Source organism: Lygodium microphyllum, chromosome 24, assembly GCF_053477565.2.
Source record: "Lygodium microphyllum isolate KBCC chromosome 24, Lygodium_microphyllum_v1.1.10, whole genome shotgun sequence".
Classification (NCBI taxonomy): Eukaryota; Viridiplantae; Streptophyta; class Polypodiopsida; order Schizaeales; family Lygodiaceae; genus Lygodium; species Lygodium microphyllum.
In genome coordinates this window covers 126778654-126794285 of record NC_141158.1, presented here as the reverse complement: position 1 = coordinate 126794285, position 15632 = coordinate 126778654, and the positions used below count along the sequence as shown (strand labels likewise).

Genomic DNA, 15632 nt, shown 5'->3' with positions numbered 1-15632 from the left:
AGAGCTGTTGCCCCAAGCGCTATCTATTGTCTGCCATTTGAGCGTGCCTACCAATCCGACCTAAGCAACAATCGCCACCAGGTTGTCCAGGTTGTCAGCCACCTGCAGTACGCCACTTGTCCTATATTGCCAACACCTGCCGTGTTCTACAACAGCAGGTCTGCCACCAAATCAATGCCCCGCTTGCCATGTCTGTCACCTACACAACCATCAGACAAGTTGCGCCTCCATCTCTGCACTGCTTGCCCAGCCTTCGACCACCTAGCCTGTGATGCTGCTCTTGCCCGAGATTGCCTGCGCTTGTTTTTGCACCCATCAGCTGAGCTGTGTGTTGAGCCTACTTCACCAACCACCATCTATAGATCTACCACCAACGGCTTGGTCCTGAATGTGTGTCCATCAATGTGTAGGTAATTTTAGTCGATATGCCACATCATTGATCTTCTCCAACACATGGAAGGGCCTATAGTATCTCATACCCAAGTTCGGATAGAATCTTTCTCTTCCTTTCATCTTTTTCAGCCTTGCCTTTTTAAAACGTAGCAATACATAATCACCCTCTGCAAATTGCAAAGCACATCTGTGGTGATCAACTGCCCTCTTTTGCTTGTGATCTATGAAGTGCATATTTTATCTCTTCATAGGCTACATCCAAGTTTTTCACATAATGATGAGCTTCAAAGATCCTATCCTTGGTTTGCAGAACAGGTGGTATCTTCTTGCCACCCTCAACCACCTCAAATGGAGCTTTGCCTGTAGAACTATGCAATGTGTTGTTGTAAGCAAACTCAACCAAGGGCAAATATTGCTCCCAGTGTGTGTTGTGGTTTGAATCATAGCATCTCAAAAGATCTAACACTATGGGATTTGCTTCCTCAGACTGATCATCTATCTGCGGATGGAAGGATGATGAGAATTTTGGCGTAAAAACAACCTCTTTCAAAATAAACAGGTCATTTAGGGGTCTCGATAACTAATGATCGACTCTGGCATACCATGATACTTAAAGATGTGCTGCAAAAACAATCCTGCCATATGATCAACCTTTATTTTCTTCCTCATTGGAATGAAATGGGCTTGTTTGCTAAACTTGCAAATGATAGTTCATATCCCATCATTCCCTGTAGGTATTTTAGGAAGCTAAAAAATAAAGGCCATTGCAATGCTATGCCAAGGCTTATGTGGAATAGATAAGGGCTGCAACAAACCCGACATCTTTTGCCTATCATGCTTTACCTTTTGGCATACGGTGCATGTCTTAACAAATTGTTCTACATCATGTCTCATAGCTGGCCAATAAAAGCAATGCTCCACTGCCTTGACCGTGGTATCCATATCTTTGTGTCTTGCATACGGAGGAGTATGACTTTTAGTGATAACTCTAGACCTTAACTACTTTGTGACACAGAGTCATCCATGCATCATCAGAAATCCATCTCTTAGCACAAAGTATTCATGCGTTTGGCCATTGCAAAGCTAATCATAAACATTAGCAAAGTCCAAATCAACAACATATTGCTCTTTCATGGCATCCAACTCGGTGTGATAAACCATGCTGACGGCTGAAATTTGTGGCTTACGTGACAGTGCATCAACCACAACATTCTTTTTACCATCAATATGTACAATTTGAAAATGAAACATAGATATAAAATATTCCCATCTCATATGTTTCTCTGACTTGTCTGCGTCAGAAAGTACCTTAAAGTTTGATGGTCTATCTGCACTGTAAAATCAGCCTCCAACAAATAATGTTTCCACGTACACAGTGCATGAATTATAGCTAAGAGCTCTTTCTCATAGGCCTGCAAATTATTTTCTACACCGTGGAGAATTCGGTTCTCATAAGTCACAACTCGGCCGTCCTGCATAAGAACAGCCCCAAAGCTATTACCATATACATCACATTGAACTAGGAATGACTTCCTTAGATCGGGCAACACAAGCACATGATCTGAAGTCATCTTTTCCTTCAACTTTTCAAATGTTGAAATTTCGACTGCTGTCTATGTAAATGGCACATCCTTTCTCTGCAAGGCATGCAATGGAGATGCAATTTCAGCAAATGTGCGTACATACTTCCTATAGTAAGAACATATGCCCAAGAAGTTACGGATCTCATACACATTTCCTTTCAAGAAAGTGGGTCCCTTTCGAATCTTCAAGGACTCCATGAAGGTCTCCCCTGAATAGGTTGCATCAAACTGCTGAATTAAAGTCAAAGCTTCCGCCTATCTTGTATACCACTGAAGGACTGAAAACTTCATTGCTTTTCCATCCTCATAGACTTTTATTGCCCCTTTGGGAGTCTAGTTGTCATACACTGATTGTTGTAAAAAGGGCGCATTTGTTTAATTTACATCAAAACCAATGTCAAACGGAGCATTTTGCATGACCAACATTCATTCCTTGAGCCCCATAAGCATTTGGGGATGTAGATGCAGTACCAAACATGCTACTTTGTTCCCCAGACATAAAGCCAATACTGCCATACATAGGGTTTTGCATATTTCGAGCCATACTTAAATACATTGGGCCTTGCACACCATGCATTGGTTATTGCATGCCATAGGGATTTGTGCCATACATTCCCGTATGCAATCCACCAAAAGAAATTAGAAATAGAGGCAAGGTGTCCTAGAAGGCTCACACTAACATAGACCAGTCACAAACAATAGGAATAATGACTTTTTGTAGGTCTAACCAAACAAAGTAAGATTACAAGAGTACACAAGTTCCAATCATAGTATTAAACAGTAAGATTTCTTAATAAAAGGCTCTATTGATAATGGTAAAGTAAATGAGAACACTTGAAATATACCCAAAAGTTGTTACACATTGTGTATAACAAAGACTTACAAGCACAAAGTATAGAGAGCAATCTGTCCAAGAACACAGCCATATGGAAACCTTCAAAAAACAGTCCATATACTATAAATCAAGGTCTAGCCACTAAGCCTAAGGTTTGCATAGTCTTTCCATGCAATTTGTCATGAGGACATGTATTTTTGAAACCTCACTTAACATGTGGATTAATTTTTAATCACATGATTAAGTAAATGATGCATATGTGAGGTGCAATTGGGGTTAAAGTGAATTTACGAGCCCGAGACTTGAAGAAATCACGGGATGTCAAAGGCAAAAGTTGCTATAAGTTATGCTGCAATGATACTTGGTGGTATCTGGTGCCAATTGTTGGCCTAGGTCATGTATTTGGCCATAAGCGTTAGTTGGTGGCACTAGAGAAGTGGCGTTTAATGGTACCTAATGCCAATCTGATGGTCAAAGATGGCGTAGAGAGACATGACAATGGAAGTTGCCTAGCCAATTTAATTATTGGCCAGTCAAATTATTTTTCAGGGCACCGAAATAATTATTAGAGTAATTTTCAGTATTTAAAGACTGAAAATTAATATTTAAACATGAAAAATGCTGGAAAAACCATTTGGGAGGGCTGCAACTTGTGAAAAATGCCCATGCAAGACTGAAAAACGTCTTTAGAGGCTGGAGAGAGGCATTTCTTTAAATTCAGCCTACAAGAGAGAGGGAGGAGACGCTGCTGGTTTGATTTGCAGACATTGGAGGAGCTTCTGAGGCAGCTAGGGGCAAAAGAAGACCAATCAACAGCAGGAGACGGCATCTACAGGTTGTTGAGGCAGGGCAACATCAGTAAATGATTGATTTTCTTCAGTTCTTTGCATCTACATGCTATTGTGGCAGGGCAACAGCTGCACTTGACTGATTTTTAGTTTTTCTTCGTGACAAAACTCTGAATTTTCTCTCTCTACAGTGTTCCCTCTCATCTCCCAGCCATTTCACAGCCTTGCTCCGAAGATCTCAGCATTTGGACCCTTGGAGGCTGAGAAATTTCAAATTTCTCTGCTGTAAACCTTAATATGCAGCAGAAATTAGGGTTTAGCAGCAGCCTCGACAATCGTGCCAGAAATTGGAAGCTCCAAGACTTGGATTGAATAGGGATGAAGTTGTTTTTAGCCTATTCAAGTGGAGGGACCAGCAAATAATTGAATTTGGGGCATTTTCCATTTCCATCAAAGTTGGTGAAGGCCAATTGAGTGCCCGAATCAAGGGGCAAAATAGATTGAAGACTTGCTTGTCACTTTGGACAGCAAGGGGAGTTGAAATACCGAAAGGAATTGGGAGAATCCCATTGTAAATCAACTTTTTCTTCAATAAAACTAAAGAAATACCAGAAGGGGTGCCAATTTTGGGGCCAATCGGGTGTGCATTGTCCAAGAATAGTAGGTAAATTTGTATTTTCAGATTTGCATTTATTGTTTGCTGCTGTAATTAAGTTGTAATCAGGAACTTGTGTGTGATTACTCAATGATGTACATGAATCATGTGCATATGTGCGGGAATCTTTTTTTTTCCATAATGAGTAATTATATTATATCAAATGACTAAATGAGTACAAAAGGCACATGACTAAAAGAGTACAAAGGTCACAACAAAGAAGCAACAGAGATCGCCGTATGCCAAGGAACCAAGTCCTTCCGTGAAATATTAGTGTATATCCATGGGAATATCTATGACCTCTCTTTTGTTTCTCAGATGGTACATGCACTTGTATCAGTAGGAGGTTCTAAAAATACATGAAGATTTTCCTTCCGAGCCTCAGTGCTTTCATCTATGCTGCCATTATACATCATGATTATATTGCCACAAGTTTTTTGAGTTGGTGCATCATCACATGGGCATACACACATTTTGACATGGTAGTAGAGTATTGATGCTATTTCAACGATGGTTTTTATTGTGAAGAAGTGGAGGGCGAGTGTCGCATTTTTGTCTATTTTTGCCACAAAAATAGATTGTGTTTTTGACACATGTAAGTGGGAGCTGCTTGCCCAAAGTTCTATCTTGGCGCAACTCATCCATTGCAAAAGGTTCCCTTGGCTAGGCAAGGTCAACATTTATTATTTAAAAAAAGGAGCGATTCTACATTTAACAAAGCTCCTTAGAGCTAAGGAGATTTGGCATACTTGTAACTAGTGTAGATCTAAAGCACCCAAATACTTAACACCTGTACACATGGATTGTGTTTAGTATCCTCTTGGTCAACTTCCTTACTTTACGGCATGGTTACCATAGCCAACTCATTCGAAACAATCTTGTCATCCCTACAAAAGTAGACTAATAGCACACAAGTCATTGTTCAGCTACTAGTAAGCTGTCACATGACACTTGTCACATCCCATCATTTCATTTCACTAACACGGATTCAATGTGATGTGTTACATGTCTAATTTTCACATAGCCTACAGTTGAATCATCATCTTGGGTCTTACATGAAAACTACTTCATATGGCACATCATACATCACATCACAATGCATGACATTCCATACATCACATCCTATTCTCGTATCACTACACAATTAGGGATTAGGGTTCTTAATTCATAGTAGCATTAGGGTTTTTGATTAATGTATGACATGCTTCATTGTAGGGTTAGGATTTGTGAGTATACAATAAATATATGCTTCTCAAAGAGGTCATTGGCTTATGGACATTGACGTAATCTAATCTTGCTCTTAAATCTATATATAAGTCTTTGTCATTGTGAATGTTGCTCTTCGACTTGAAGTGCAGAAGAGTGTTCAACTTGTCAACTTCTAGTTAGTATTATTAAGGTCTAAATACAGCTAGCTGCAGATTAATCCATTCAGAGAAATTGTGCCCTTTGGATTGATCAGATCATCTTAACAAACCCTAATGCAGTAGTTGGTGGTGGTTGGGTAGGCATATAACTGTCAGGCAAAGCCTATTTCAAGCTGTTTGATCAAGCGTAAAAGAACCTTGGGGAGAATAACCCAAACTTTGAAATTGGGTGGCCCAAACTTACTTTTGTCCCAGTAATAAGGTGGAGCGGAGAGGTAAAGAAAGCTCAAAGAGCACAAACAAAAAGACTTAAGGTGGAAGTGACAGATAACTGGATTTCGATCATGGATACATTTTGTTCATAGGCGGTACACGGGGAAAGAAGACAAAACACAGGTTATGGGCTTGAAAGTTTATGTGCCTGACTTTGACTTGGAAGCCGTTCTAGCTTCATATATGATTATTGAACATTTTGCCTGACTATGACTATGTTCTAGCTTCACATATTTTACCATTCAATTCAGTGAGTGATATTCTTGCTTATTAGCTGTCTATATCATGTGCTTTCTTCTTATCCCTGCTTCAATGTTGGCAAATATCTTGTTAGCATATAGCTTTGTTGTTGCAATTGGTGTTGTGAAGCATTTGACAAATCAAATGGTTGTCACAGGCGGTGAATGGTGCCAATGATGCAGATATGGCAAGAATAGAATATGAAAAGAAATTTGATGCCATTTGTGCTGAAAGGGACAAGGCATTGCGTGACCTTAACAGATTGAAGCAGCATCTTCTAGCAAGAGTATGTAGTGACGTTCTTTTGATTTTTGATGATATACTCTTTCTAGTTTACACCAAAATATGATACCCTCTCTGCCATGTGATTATTTTTGACAAAGTGTGAGATAGTTGCGTGCTTGTTGAGGGGCTTTATTCTCTTTCCTGCAAAATTTCCGATGGCTAAAAGTTAACCATAGAAAACTTTTATCATGCTGAAGGCGAAGAATGTTAATGTAAGTTTCTGTCAGTATGTTATCCTGCAATCTCATTCTATCTTATGTATAGCCTGTTTTGCATATCATCATAAATTTTATTGACTTGTTACAAGCTGTAATTTTAAGGCTGCCCGTTGTTAAGGATCTTCACTTTACTTTTTTATCTGTTTTGTTTTTAGCACAGCATTCAAAAGCATCACTTTAGTAGGGTGAAATTCTGTACCCGGTCTGTGGTCTGATACTGTAAGTTTTGGTTTTAATGAAGCAGTTGCAAGACAGGTATTCAGACTTAGTTGCACCATGAAGCTTGGCTTGCCTATTCATAGAGATATGGCTTGATTCAGTACCCATCTGCTCTTCTGCTCGACATTTTTGACTGTCTATAACTGAGACTTACAATGCTTTCCCTTTCTAGTTCTAGTATTTCGACTGACTGAATTATGGCATCCTGTTTAGATAGTTACAAACTAAGCTTGAAGCCGGCACAATGTGATATTATTCTGCACCAAAATTTATTGTTTGATTGCTTTTACAGGATATGTGAATTAACGTGTATGAATTAAAAAATAACTGCTCAATGTCAGGAACAAATGGAATCTGAAAAGATGGATCAAGATAGTAAGCATATTGTGGAACTAAAAGAAAAGGCTGATGCCAGTGCTGTGCGAGCAATGCATTTGGAGCAAAGTCTAGCGCAAACACTCTCTCAACAAGCGGAACTGAACAAGAAAAACGTTGAGCAGTTAGATCAAGCTATCCAGGAGGTGGAAAATCTAAAAAGGAAACTGGCTGCTTGTAGCTATGCACTGGAGTCAAAAGATACTGAATTGCTCAATCTTCAAGCAGCGTTGGGACAGTATTATGCTGAGAGTGAAGCAAAGGTGAGCCTCCACATCATCATTAGTGTAAATACATACTAATCTGCAGTGTAGCTTCTGTCCTGTAACATGCAGAAATAACTATGCATGCATTGTGGAGGTGGGTTGTTGTCCAAAGGAACTTGCTTTAAAATCTAACACTGCAATGAACCTATTTTTTATAAGCCTTTAAATTTTGATTTTGTAAGGCCCTGAACAATTGAATATCAACACTTATGTTTATTTACTTGTCAGGATCGACTCCATGCAGAACTTTCTGCTGCCAGGAAGGAACTTACCCTACTCTCAGATAACTTGAAGGTACAAATTGCTGACTACTGACATTCTTTGGTCTGCTGGAAGTTCAGGATTGATCATCATACCATTTTCCCAACAGAAGTTACTCAGTGTAATGTGAAATACGATGATCCATAAAAATGTTGGTGAAGTTTGTTGTACACCCATACTATGGCCATGGTGCTTTGTGCCAGGTTTTGTCCTCTGCAGGACTGCATGCAATGCTTTTTTGACAAGGAAATAGGATAGCTTCATTATTATTGGGGTAAACGAAGTTGCTGCTTTGATTAAAACAGTAAAAGTTGTTATTATCTTAACTGGCACTAGTTTTCTGGGGCCTTCATAAAGTAGGTTGGCATGTTTGGCTGCATGCCCCTTTTAGAACCTTAATTGGTGTTCACGATGAGTACACCTAGAAAAACACAGTGCAGTTGTGGAAGGGTTTGCTGTACTCCCAAACATTGAAGGATAGCTGCAGCTTTCTCCTGCTTGTGATCCTTTAACATCTCTATTGAAGAGAACAGGCGCAGTTTGGGATACTTAAACATCTTCTACTGAAGTTTACAAGTAGTTGCATTTCTCTTAGTCCTTATATTGTACTGCATTTTCTGCATCAACTGTATCCAAATATTGCTACTGTGTGCTTGTTTTACAAGCAGTTGCATTGCTCTTAAACTGTATCTAAATACTCTTACTGTATGCTTGTTGGAAAGTTGGTACTGGCTGACCAATTCTCTAGGCTCATGTACATTATGTATCATAATACCGATTTAGCAACTCTTATATTGCACAGTAGTAAGCCCTTGCATTGAGGTTATCAGACTATCCACTTTCTGTTTTGTAGGAAGCTCTTTATGTTGTAAATCAAAATTCAGTACGTGATTGCATCATTTCAGCAGTCAACTGATAACACACATAAGGGACATGTGTGACCAAGGGCTTAGGCCAATTAAAATATGGGGCTACAACCATTTAATGTGTATGCACAGGAGCTAGAGCAAGTGGGTCATATGGCAGGCATACAGATCCCTACTAGCACCAAGGTCAAAATGTCAATTGGAATTGTGCAGCTTACACAATCTTTTCTCTTCTCTCCTTTGTCCAATTGCAGAAATCCTAATTTACAGACCAGAGCAGAAAGCTGATTTACCTCATCTACCATTGGTATTAGAGCAAGAAGACCTTGGGAATTAAGGACGTGATAAACTAATGTTTAAATTTTGATCGACAGAAAGCAGAAAGGACCTTCCAAAAGTGCTCACAGCTGTCCCAGATGTGACACAATTCCATCAGAAAGCCAACTTCTGAAGTAGGGAGGGAAATTGATGCTGTTGAGTGGTCCAAATGTGCCATGTGAGAGCTCAGCTGTGCATAACAATTGCTGGACAGCACTTAGTTAATGCTGCAGGTCATTTTTTGAATCCATAAAACAGCCACAACTGCTGCAAACAGAAATTCCTGCAGTAAATGCACTTTTGCTGACTCAGACATCAACATGATAGTGAGAAAGGTTCAATCCCTTGTTCTGGCCAGCCGCCCTGATTATACCAGCACCAATAATTGCTGTAAGCAGTCCCAGATCTCCAAAAACTAGTGTATGCCAAGCTCAAGAAAGGGAAAACAGAAAGCTGGTGCAGATTTGCTGTTGCATATAACCTAAGGCAAGCTGCAAACAACCGGAAACAGCAACAATCAACTGAATTTGTCAAGGAGCAATGCTGATTTGCATTTCATTTCGAGCTTCTCTAGATATGTATTGGATTGGACAGCATGCTGAATTTATATGCAGCTGTGACAAAATTAAAGGGGAGTGTTCTATTATCTATCTGTTAAGCTCATGAATTTAGTGCTTCTTTCATTTTCAATCCTAATCTAATTGTTAAGAGAGAGGGAAAAGAAAGAAAATTTAGTTTTATATGAACCAGGAGGGTAGGGATGAAGCTACAGAAATGAAAAGGATAATATGGCTGATCTAGAAATAAAAATTGAGGGGGTTGAGGAGAACTGGAAATATTATGTAGCTACTGCAGAACAACATGAAAAACTAATGTCTCAATTAGATAACATTGAGATGCCATTGTGTGTTCATACAAACAATGGACTACATGAAATTGCAATTGACACTGTTAGTGCAGTTAGCTGAGAAGAGTAAGGGCAAAAATTGAAAAAAGGGAAATATAGGATACTAGGTCCACATTTCTAGACCCAGATACACCTTCAACATCAAAGGATGTTGGTGGTACAACCAGGGATCCAATCATTATCTCCATTGATATTCAGCCCATAGAAAGAAACAAAGAAAGAAAGATATATTAACGTCTTCATAAGGCCAAGGTGGCCTATGAAACAATACTGAGAATAACTATACGATGGGACTATACTAGGGTTGAACCATGTGTAGTGTTGTTCCATCGATAGAAAAGAAAAGGAAAGGAAAGGAGAACCAGATCTGATAGAGCCATGTTCAAAAGTGTGGTGGAGACTATGGGCTGTAGCTGATCTCAAGATCTACACATGATCTCAGCTATGATGCGGTCCCTAGCTGCTTCACTGATATGCATGGTGGTGAGTCTTTGGTGTCTCGTGATAATGGCTCTGATTCGACTGTGGTGTCGCCTTCTCGAACGTGGTCCTGGTAGACGGGGTCACCATGCTCGACGAAGGGAAAGGGCTCTATCCAATGTGACTCCATGGCATGGCCTGTAAGGTGTCTGGTGGGGTGGCTCTGTCTCTACTAGGTTGATAGTGTTAGTAGGGTCGGCTTTGTAGAAGTCGTCTGTCACTGCTCTTTGTGTGCGTCCCTCTGGATGAGCTGGTCTCCTGTCTTGCAGTACTGCAGTTCGGCGCCTCTCGAGCTCCAGGAGGAAAAGACCTAGGCATCTCTAGTCCTCGTACTCCATGACGTGACGAAGGGGTCCAAATCTATCATGGAAGAGGCAATGGTACCATCCTCATATTTCATAGTATACTATGCATCTGCATATGTTGTGCTCCTCTGTCTCACGCTCTCGACCACAAAGCTGGCAAGTCTCATCCTTTGCTAGGGTATTTTTCCATCTGCCCGTCTCCATCTGAAGCCTATGTGAGGAGGTGCGAATCTGTCCGATAGCAACTCGTACGCTATGGGAGAGATGGGTGTTCATATATACTGGCCGAATAGTGAAACCATTATCAGAGAGACACAAGAAATGACTCCTGTAGAACTCCATCCTCGATCCTAGAGGGAGTGGTGGATGGATCCATGTCCTTGCTGTCTCAATCCTCAAGATATCAGCTTTGATCACTTGGTTTAGCTCTGATTGGCTGAGAGAAAGTGTAGGGCAGTCAAGGCTATAATCCAAAGGTGGAAGAAGGTCAATACCCAAACCATGTAGGCTCATCCAGGTAGCCATCTGTGAAAACCAACAATTCTTCTCGCATCCTGTTGCTAGTTGTCTAGATGAGGTTAGTGCCAATCTAGAGTATCTACGGTGTGGAAGTTCCCATAGCCTGTGCCAAAAGGTCAGTGTCCTGAAGAGTGCCTTCATAACTATAGGTGTTGCCCCTAGCTCTGCTCTGACAATGGAATGTGGGGTGAAGGGCTTACTCCTAATCATGCATGCTATCATCATGATCAATGGCCTTTCCATGCTATCCCAACCATCATAATAATCCCTCCCTACTCCAATCTCATTAGTGAGTGGGCTAAAACGCCTGTGGTACAAGCTGCAACCCCTTACCTCTGCTCCATATAGTAATGTAGGTGTGACTAGGGTGTCAAACAACCAGAGTTTGGTGCAGGGCTCCTGGAACTATATGTGAGCACATTGACTCTCGAGTGCCCCTAGTGCTGCGTATCCACGTGCAAGACATGCCTTTGATGCTCCTCTCAACAAAAAACGTGGGTGAGAGAAGGTGACTCCCAAATAGACATATTCCCTGACATGCTCCAGTATGTCTCCCCCAAATGTGAACTGGTACATAGATCTAGTCACCCATGCTGTTGAAGTATTGAAAACCATGGTTTGGTCTTCCCAAGGTTCACTGCGAGGTCTTTATCTCTACAGAATATGTGCAAAGCATATGGATGGCACTACAATCCCTCCGGTGAATTTGAGATGAGAATAATATCATCTGCATACAGTAATATCAGTATTAGCACCCTTGCCAGGCTGGCTCTAGCTCCTCCTCCTTGGTCTATGTAATCGGACACTTCATCTATGTATAGACCAAACAATGTGGGTGAAAGTGGACATCCTTGTTTCACTCCTATTGTATTGTCAATCCTCTTTGATAGCCCCCCAGTGCTTGTACATGACTTGTCACTGCCTCATATAATGCATAGACACCCCATCATGTACCCTCTGGTACTCCAATGTCTTGCAATCTGTGCATGATGCGTGTACGAGGCACTGTATCAAAAGCTTTGCGAAAGTCTACAAAGCAACAATAGATCCTCTTGTCTCGGGCTTGACCCTCCTCAATAATGGCTTTAAGTGTGAGAATAAGGTCCAACGTGGTATATCCTCGTCTGAAACCTGCCTGTCCTTGTGTTCTCTTGCCTTGCATTTCAGCTCACTCATTAAGTTCATGCTTCAATATAGATCCATATATCTTGGCCAAAGTATGACCGATCATGATAGTCTTGTAGTTGTTAGGAATTAAGGGATCACCACTTTTAAATAGCAGAATTATAATATTGTTTGACCAACTCATAGGGAAACCTTCACATACTGCTCTATTGAACATATGTGCTAATATGGGTTCTAATATGTCACAAGCATGTGAGAAATGTTCTACTACTAGTCCATCCTTATCCTGTGCCCTCCCATTTTGTAATCTATAAATTGCATCCCTAACCATTTTCCATGTGAAGAAAGACCACTGTGTTGGCTTGCAAGCTTGTGGGGGATTGCATAGATGGCTGTCCTGGCAGGTCATAGAGCTGTCTCCCATAGTCAAGCGAAGCATCTGGTGATGTAATCTGTATGGGGGGACTGTCTTTTATGAAACATCTTCCATGGGCTCTTGCTATCCCGCCCCAAAATAGCTGATATATCTCTGCTTCTGCTTTCACTTAGTAGTCTCATTTCTTCTTCCGCACAAGGCGTTCGAAGAATGCCTTTGCTTGGTGATGTGTCGGAGTGCCTAGCTCCACTTCTCTTTGTAAGCCAGCTTGGGTGACTCTACACTCATCATCATACCAGCTATTTTGGGGAGCAGTAGATCGTGTGGGTCTACATTGGGGCAAGGTGTGTGGGAATGCATACATGGCTGATCCATGTATGGCCGGTGCTAAATCCCTTGTACATTCTTCCAACGATCTACTCAAGTCCAATGTATGTAAACTGGTCTGAAGAGAACCACTATAGATGTGTGAGGTGTCTTCTGTAAAGTAGTAGTTGGGATGTTTAGGGAGGCATGGCGTTTCATGTTTCATATGTACACAAGAGAGCATGAATATCAAAATAGTATATGATCTGTTGCTATGCCAATTGGTCTCTTAGATATCTTAAAGTTTTGGATGTGTGGTATCAATGCTGATGAGCCTATCAAGTAGTCCATAGTATTTGCCCCTCCTTTGTGATTCCAACATGTCAAATTGTTAGATCCTGGCCATTGTGGCAGACTATTAAAGATGGCTAGTCTATGTGCACTTCCCAAAGTCAATAGGTGTGTCCCATAGGTACTCTCTTCTTTATCCTAGGCTCTCTTGTGTAGGCCTATTTCATCTATGTCGATCTCTTTGAACATGGCATTATCATGCATATAAAAGTCACTCTGTCTATCTTCTGTGTGTGTATTAAAATCTCCTACTAAGAATATGTCCCCAATGCTAGCATGTCTCATGATATCCTCATAAAGTATATCAAAGGGAGATCCATCTCGTGTGGCATAGGTAGAATTTGCAGGAGGGAAGTAGCATATTGCAATGAATATATCCTGTGGTCTTCCTGTATGTATCCTAATTCATAAATATCGTGCATCATCATCTCTTTTCATTACTTGCACTATCCCTTTGAGGTTTTCCCGATATAGTATGGCCACACCTCCAGAACCCCTAGTGCTTCCTGGTTTTCTGGCTACGAGACGAAATGCACTTTCCCACCTGTATCCTCGCATGTTGTGTAGTTGGCTACCTTTACATTGGTGTGTTTCTGTGTACATTGCTATATCTCTGTTTCGGAAGCTATCTTCAAAGCAACCAGCATCCAAGCATAGGGCTCCATTACAATTCCATATTGACATCCAAAGTGTCTCATAGGCCTCGTACCGTTATGAAGTCCTTTTGTCAGTGATGATGACTCGTCCATTCCTATAAATACCCCACTTTATCTCTTTGCGAGCCTCCAATACCTTTGGCATGTGTTCTTTACGATGCGCTATTTGTGCTGGGGTAAGGTCCTCATCCAAATAAATCATCTTTCCTCTTGGAGAGGAAGGCTTTTTTTTTCTTTATGTCCCCAAAGCAAAGAAGTAAAGCCTTGGACTTAAGAGTTCTCTTTCCCCACTCTCCAAGTACTGACGATAGGTATGTTTGAAGCCCCAATTTTGTCAGCAAGTGTCTTAGCATCTTCTTGTGGGCTGCTCTTCTACTCCCATCCTACTACCTGTACATGTAAAACCCTAGCCCATCTCGTAGCCTCTTCTTCCAAGGTAGCATTCATTACTTCACTCTTGTTCACTGATGTTCCTTTATTCTTTTTTACTATCTCAATCCATGGGCTGTCTTCTTCTATCTGCTTCTATGTTGTCTTTGCCACTTCTGCCCATGAGTGAACCTCCCTTTCACATGCCTTCAAAGCCTCTTTCTCTTTTTGTAGTTCTTCTTGCACGTTCATTTCTTTTTTCTTAAATGTATTCAATTCTTCCCCCAGTTCCAAGATTTCAGATTTGTGGGCATCTACCACGTTCAACATTTTAGTTTTTAGTGTGTGCATTTCGGACAGCATTTGTCCTAGTAAGTCATTCTTAATCTTTATTTGCATGTCTTGCATTTCTGGCCTCTGATTTACTATGAGTTCGGCTTTGACGTGCTCTCGTATTTCTTTCTCCAATTCTTGTTTCATAATTCGTAGTTCAGAGCGAATCATGAGATGAATTTCTTCGTATTTCTTTTCATTCATGGTGCGTGAGGTCTTTCCATGCCTGATAGATGGTGGGGAGAGGGTCCAATCACGGACCCTACGGCCATACGTCTTGTACCGTGTGTTCTTAGAAGGGGTGTTGTACATTGCTTCCATGGATGGTTGTGTTAGTTCTTGATCAGATTCGTCTCCCAGATATTCATTTTCCACCGTTTGATGCTTGCATTTGTCTACTTTATCCATCTCTCACACATGGTGTGCAAAGCCACTAAGCTTGTACTTTGTACTGTCAAATCAGAGCAATTTCTGTGATTCCTACAAATTTCCAGGGTTTCCCTAAACCCTCACTAAATCTTTGCAAGCCCAATAACCTTTTATGAGCCCAAATGCCTTGAAAATAGAGGGATAATCTTATCCTAAAAGATATGGAACCTCTAGAGTTGATAGGGAAGGAAATGCTAGGATTAAAAGATATAATTTTTACTTCTCTCCAAAAGTGATAGGATTTATATAGGCTAAGAATACCTGCCCGAGTATCAAGTGCTTGAGGCTAGCTTGTTATTGGGGCCAAAAATGTCTAAGTGGTGGCAAACACTTAAAGAGGCAAACCTAATTCTTGAAGATTGGGCTTGGAATGCAATTAATTTTGAAAATTAATGTAATAAATATTTTAGTGTCCAAAAAAATAATTTCACTAGCCAATAATTTAATTGTCTAGGCCAATTTGTCTCGTAAGTATCCTTGAGTACTTATTGACCCTTAGACCGATATTAGTTAATTAATTAATGGCTAGTCTCT

At 40.7% G+C, this 15632-nt stretch overlaps 1 protein-coding gene across 4 annotated transcripts in view; it reads left to right on the top strand.

Moving 5' to 3' along the window:
- LOC148015627 (uncharacterized) overlaps positions 1-15632 on the top strand; it is a 214619-nt gene that overhangs the window by 136259 nt on the left and 62728 nt on the right. For 3 of the 4 annotated variants that reach the window (XM_087665364.1, XM_087665362.1, XM_087665365.1), the window contains 3 exons: positions 6292-6420; positions 7198-7494; positions 7726-7791. In XM_087665364.1, coding sequence (XP_087521490.1) covers positions 6292-6420; positions 7198-7494; positions 7726-7791 — 492 coding nt within the window. The remainder of the gene's footprint in view (positions 1-6291; positions 6421-7197; positions 7495-7725; positions 7792-15632) is intronic. The other variant, XM_087665363.1, reaches the window with a different exon arrangement.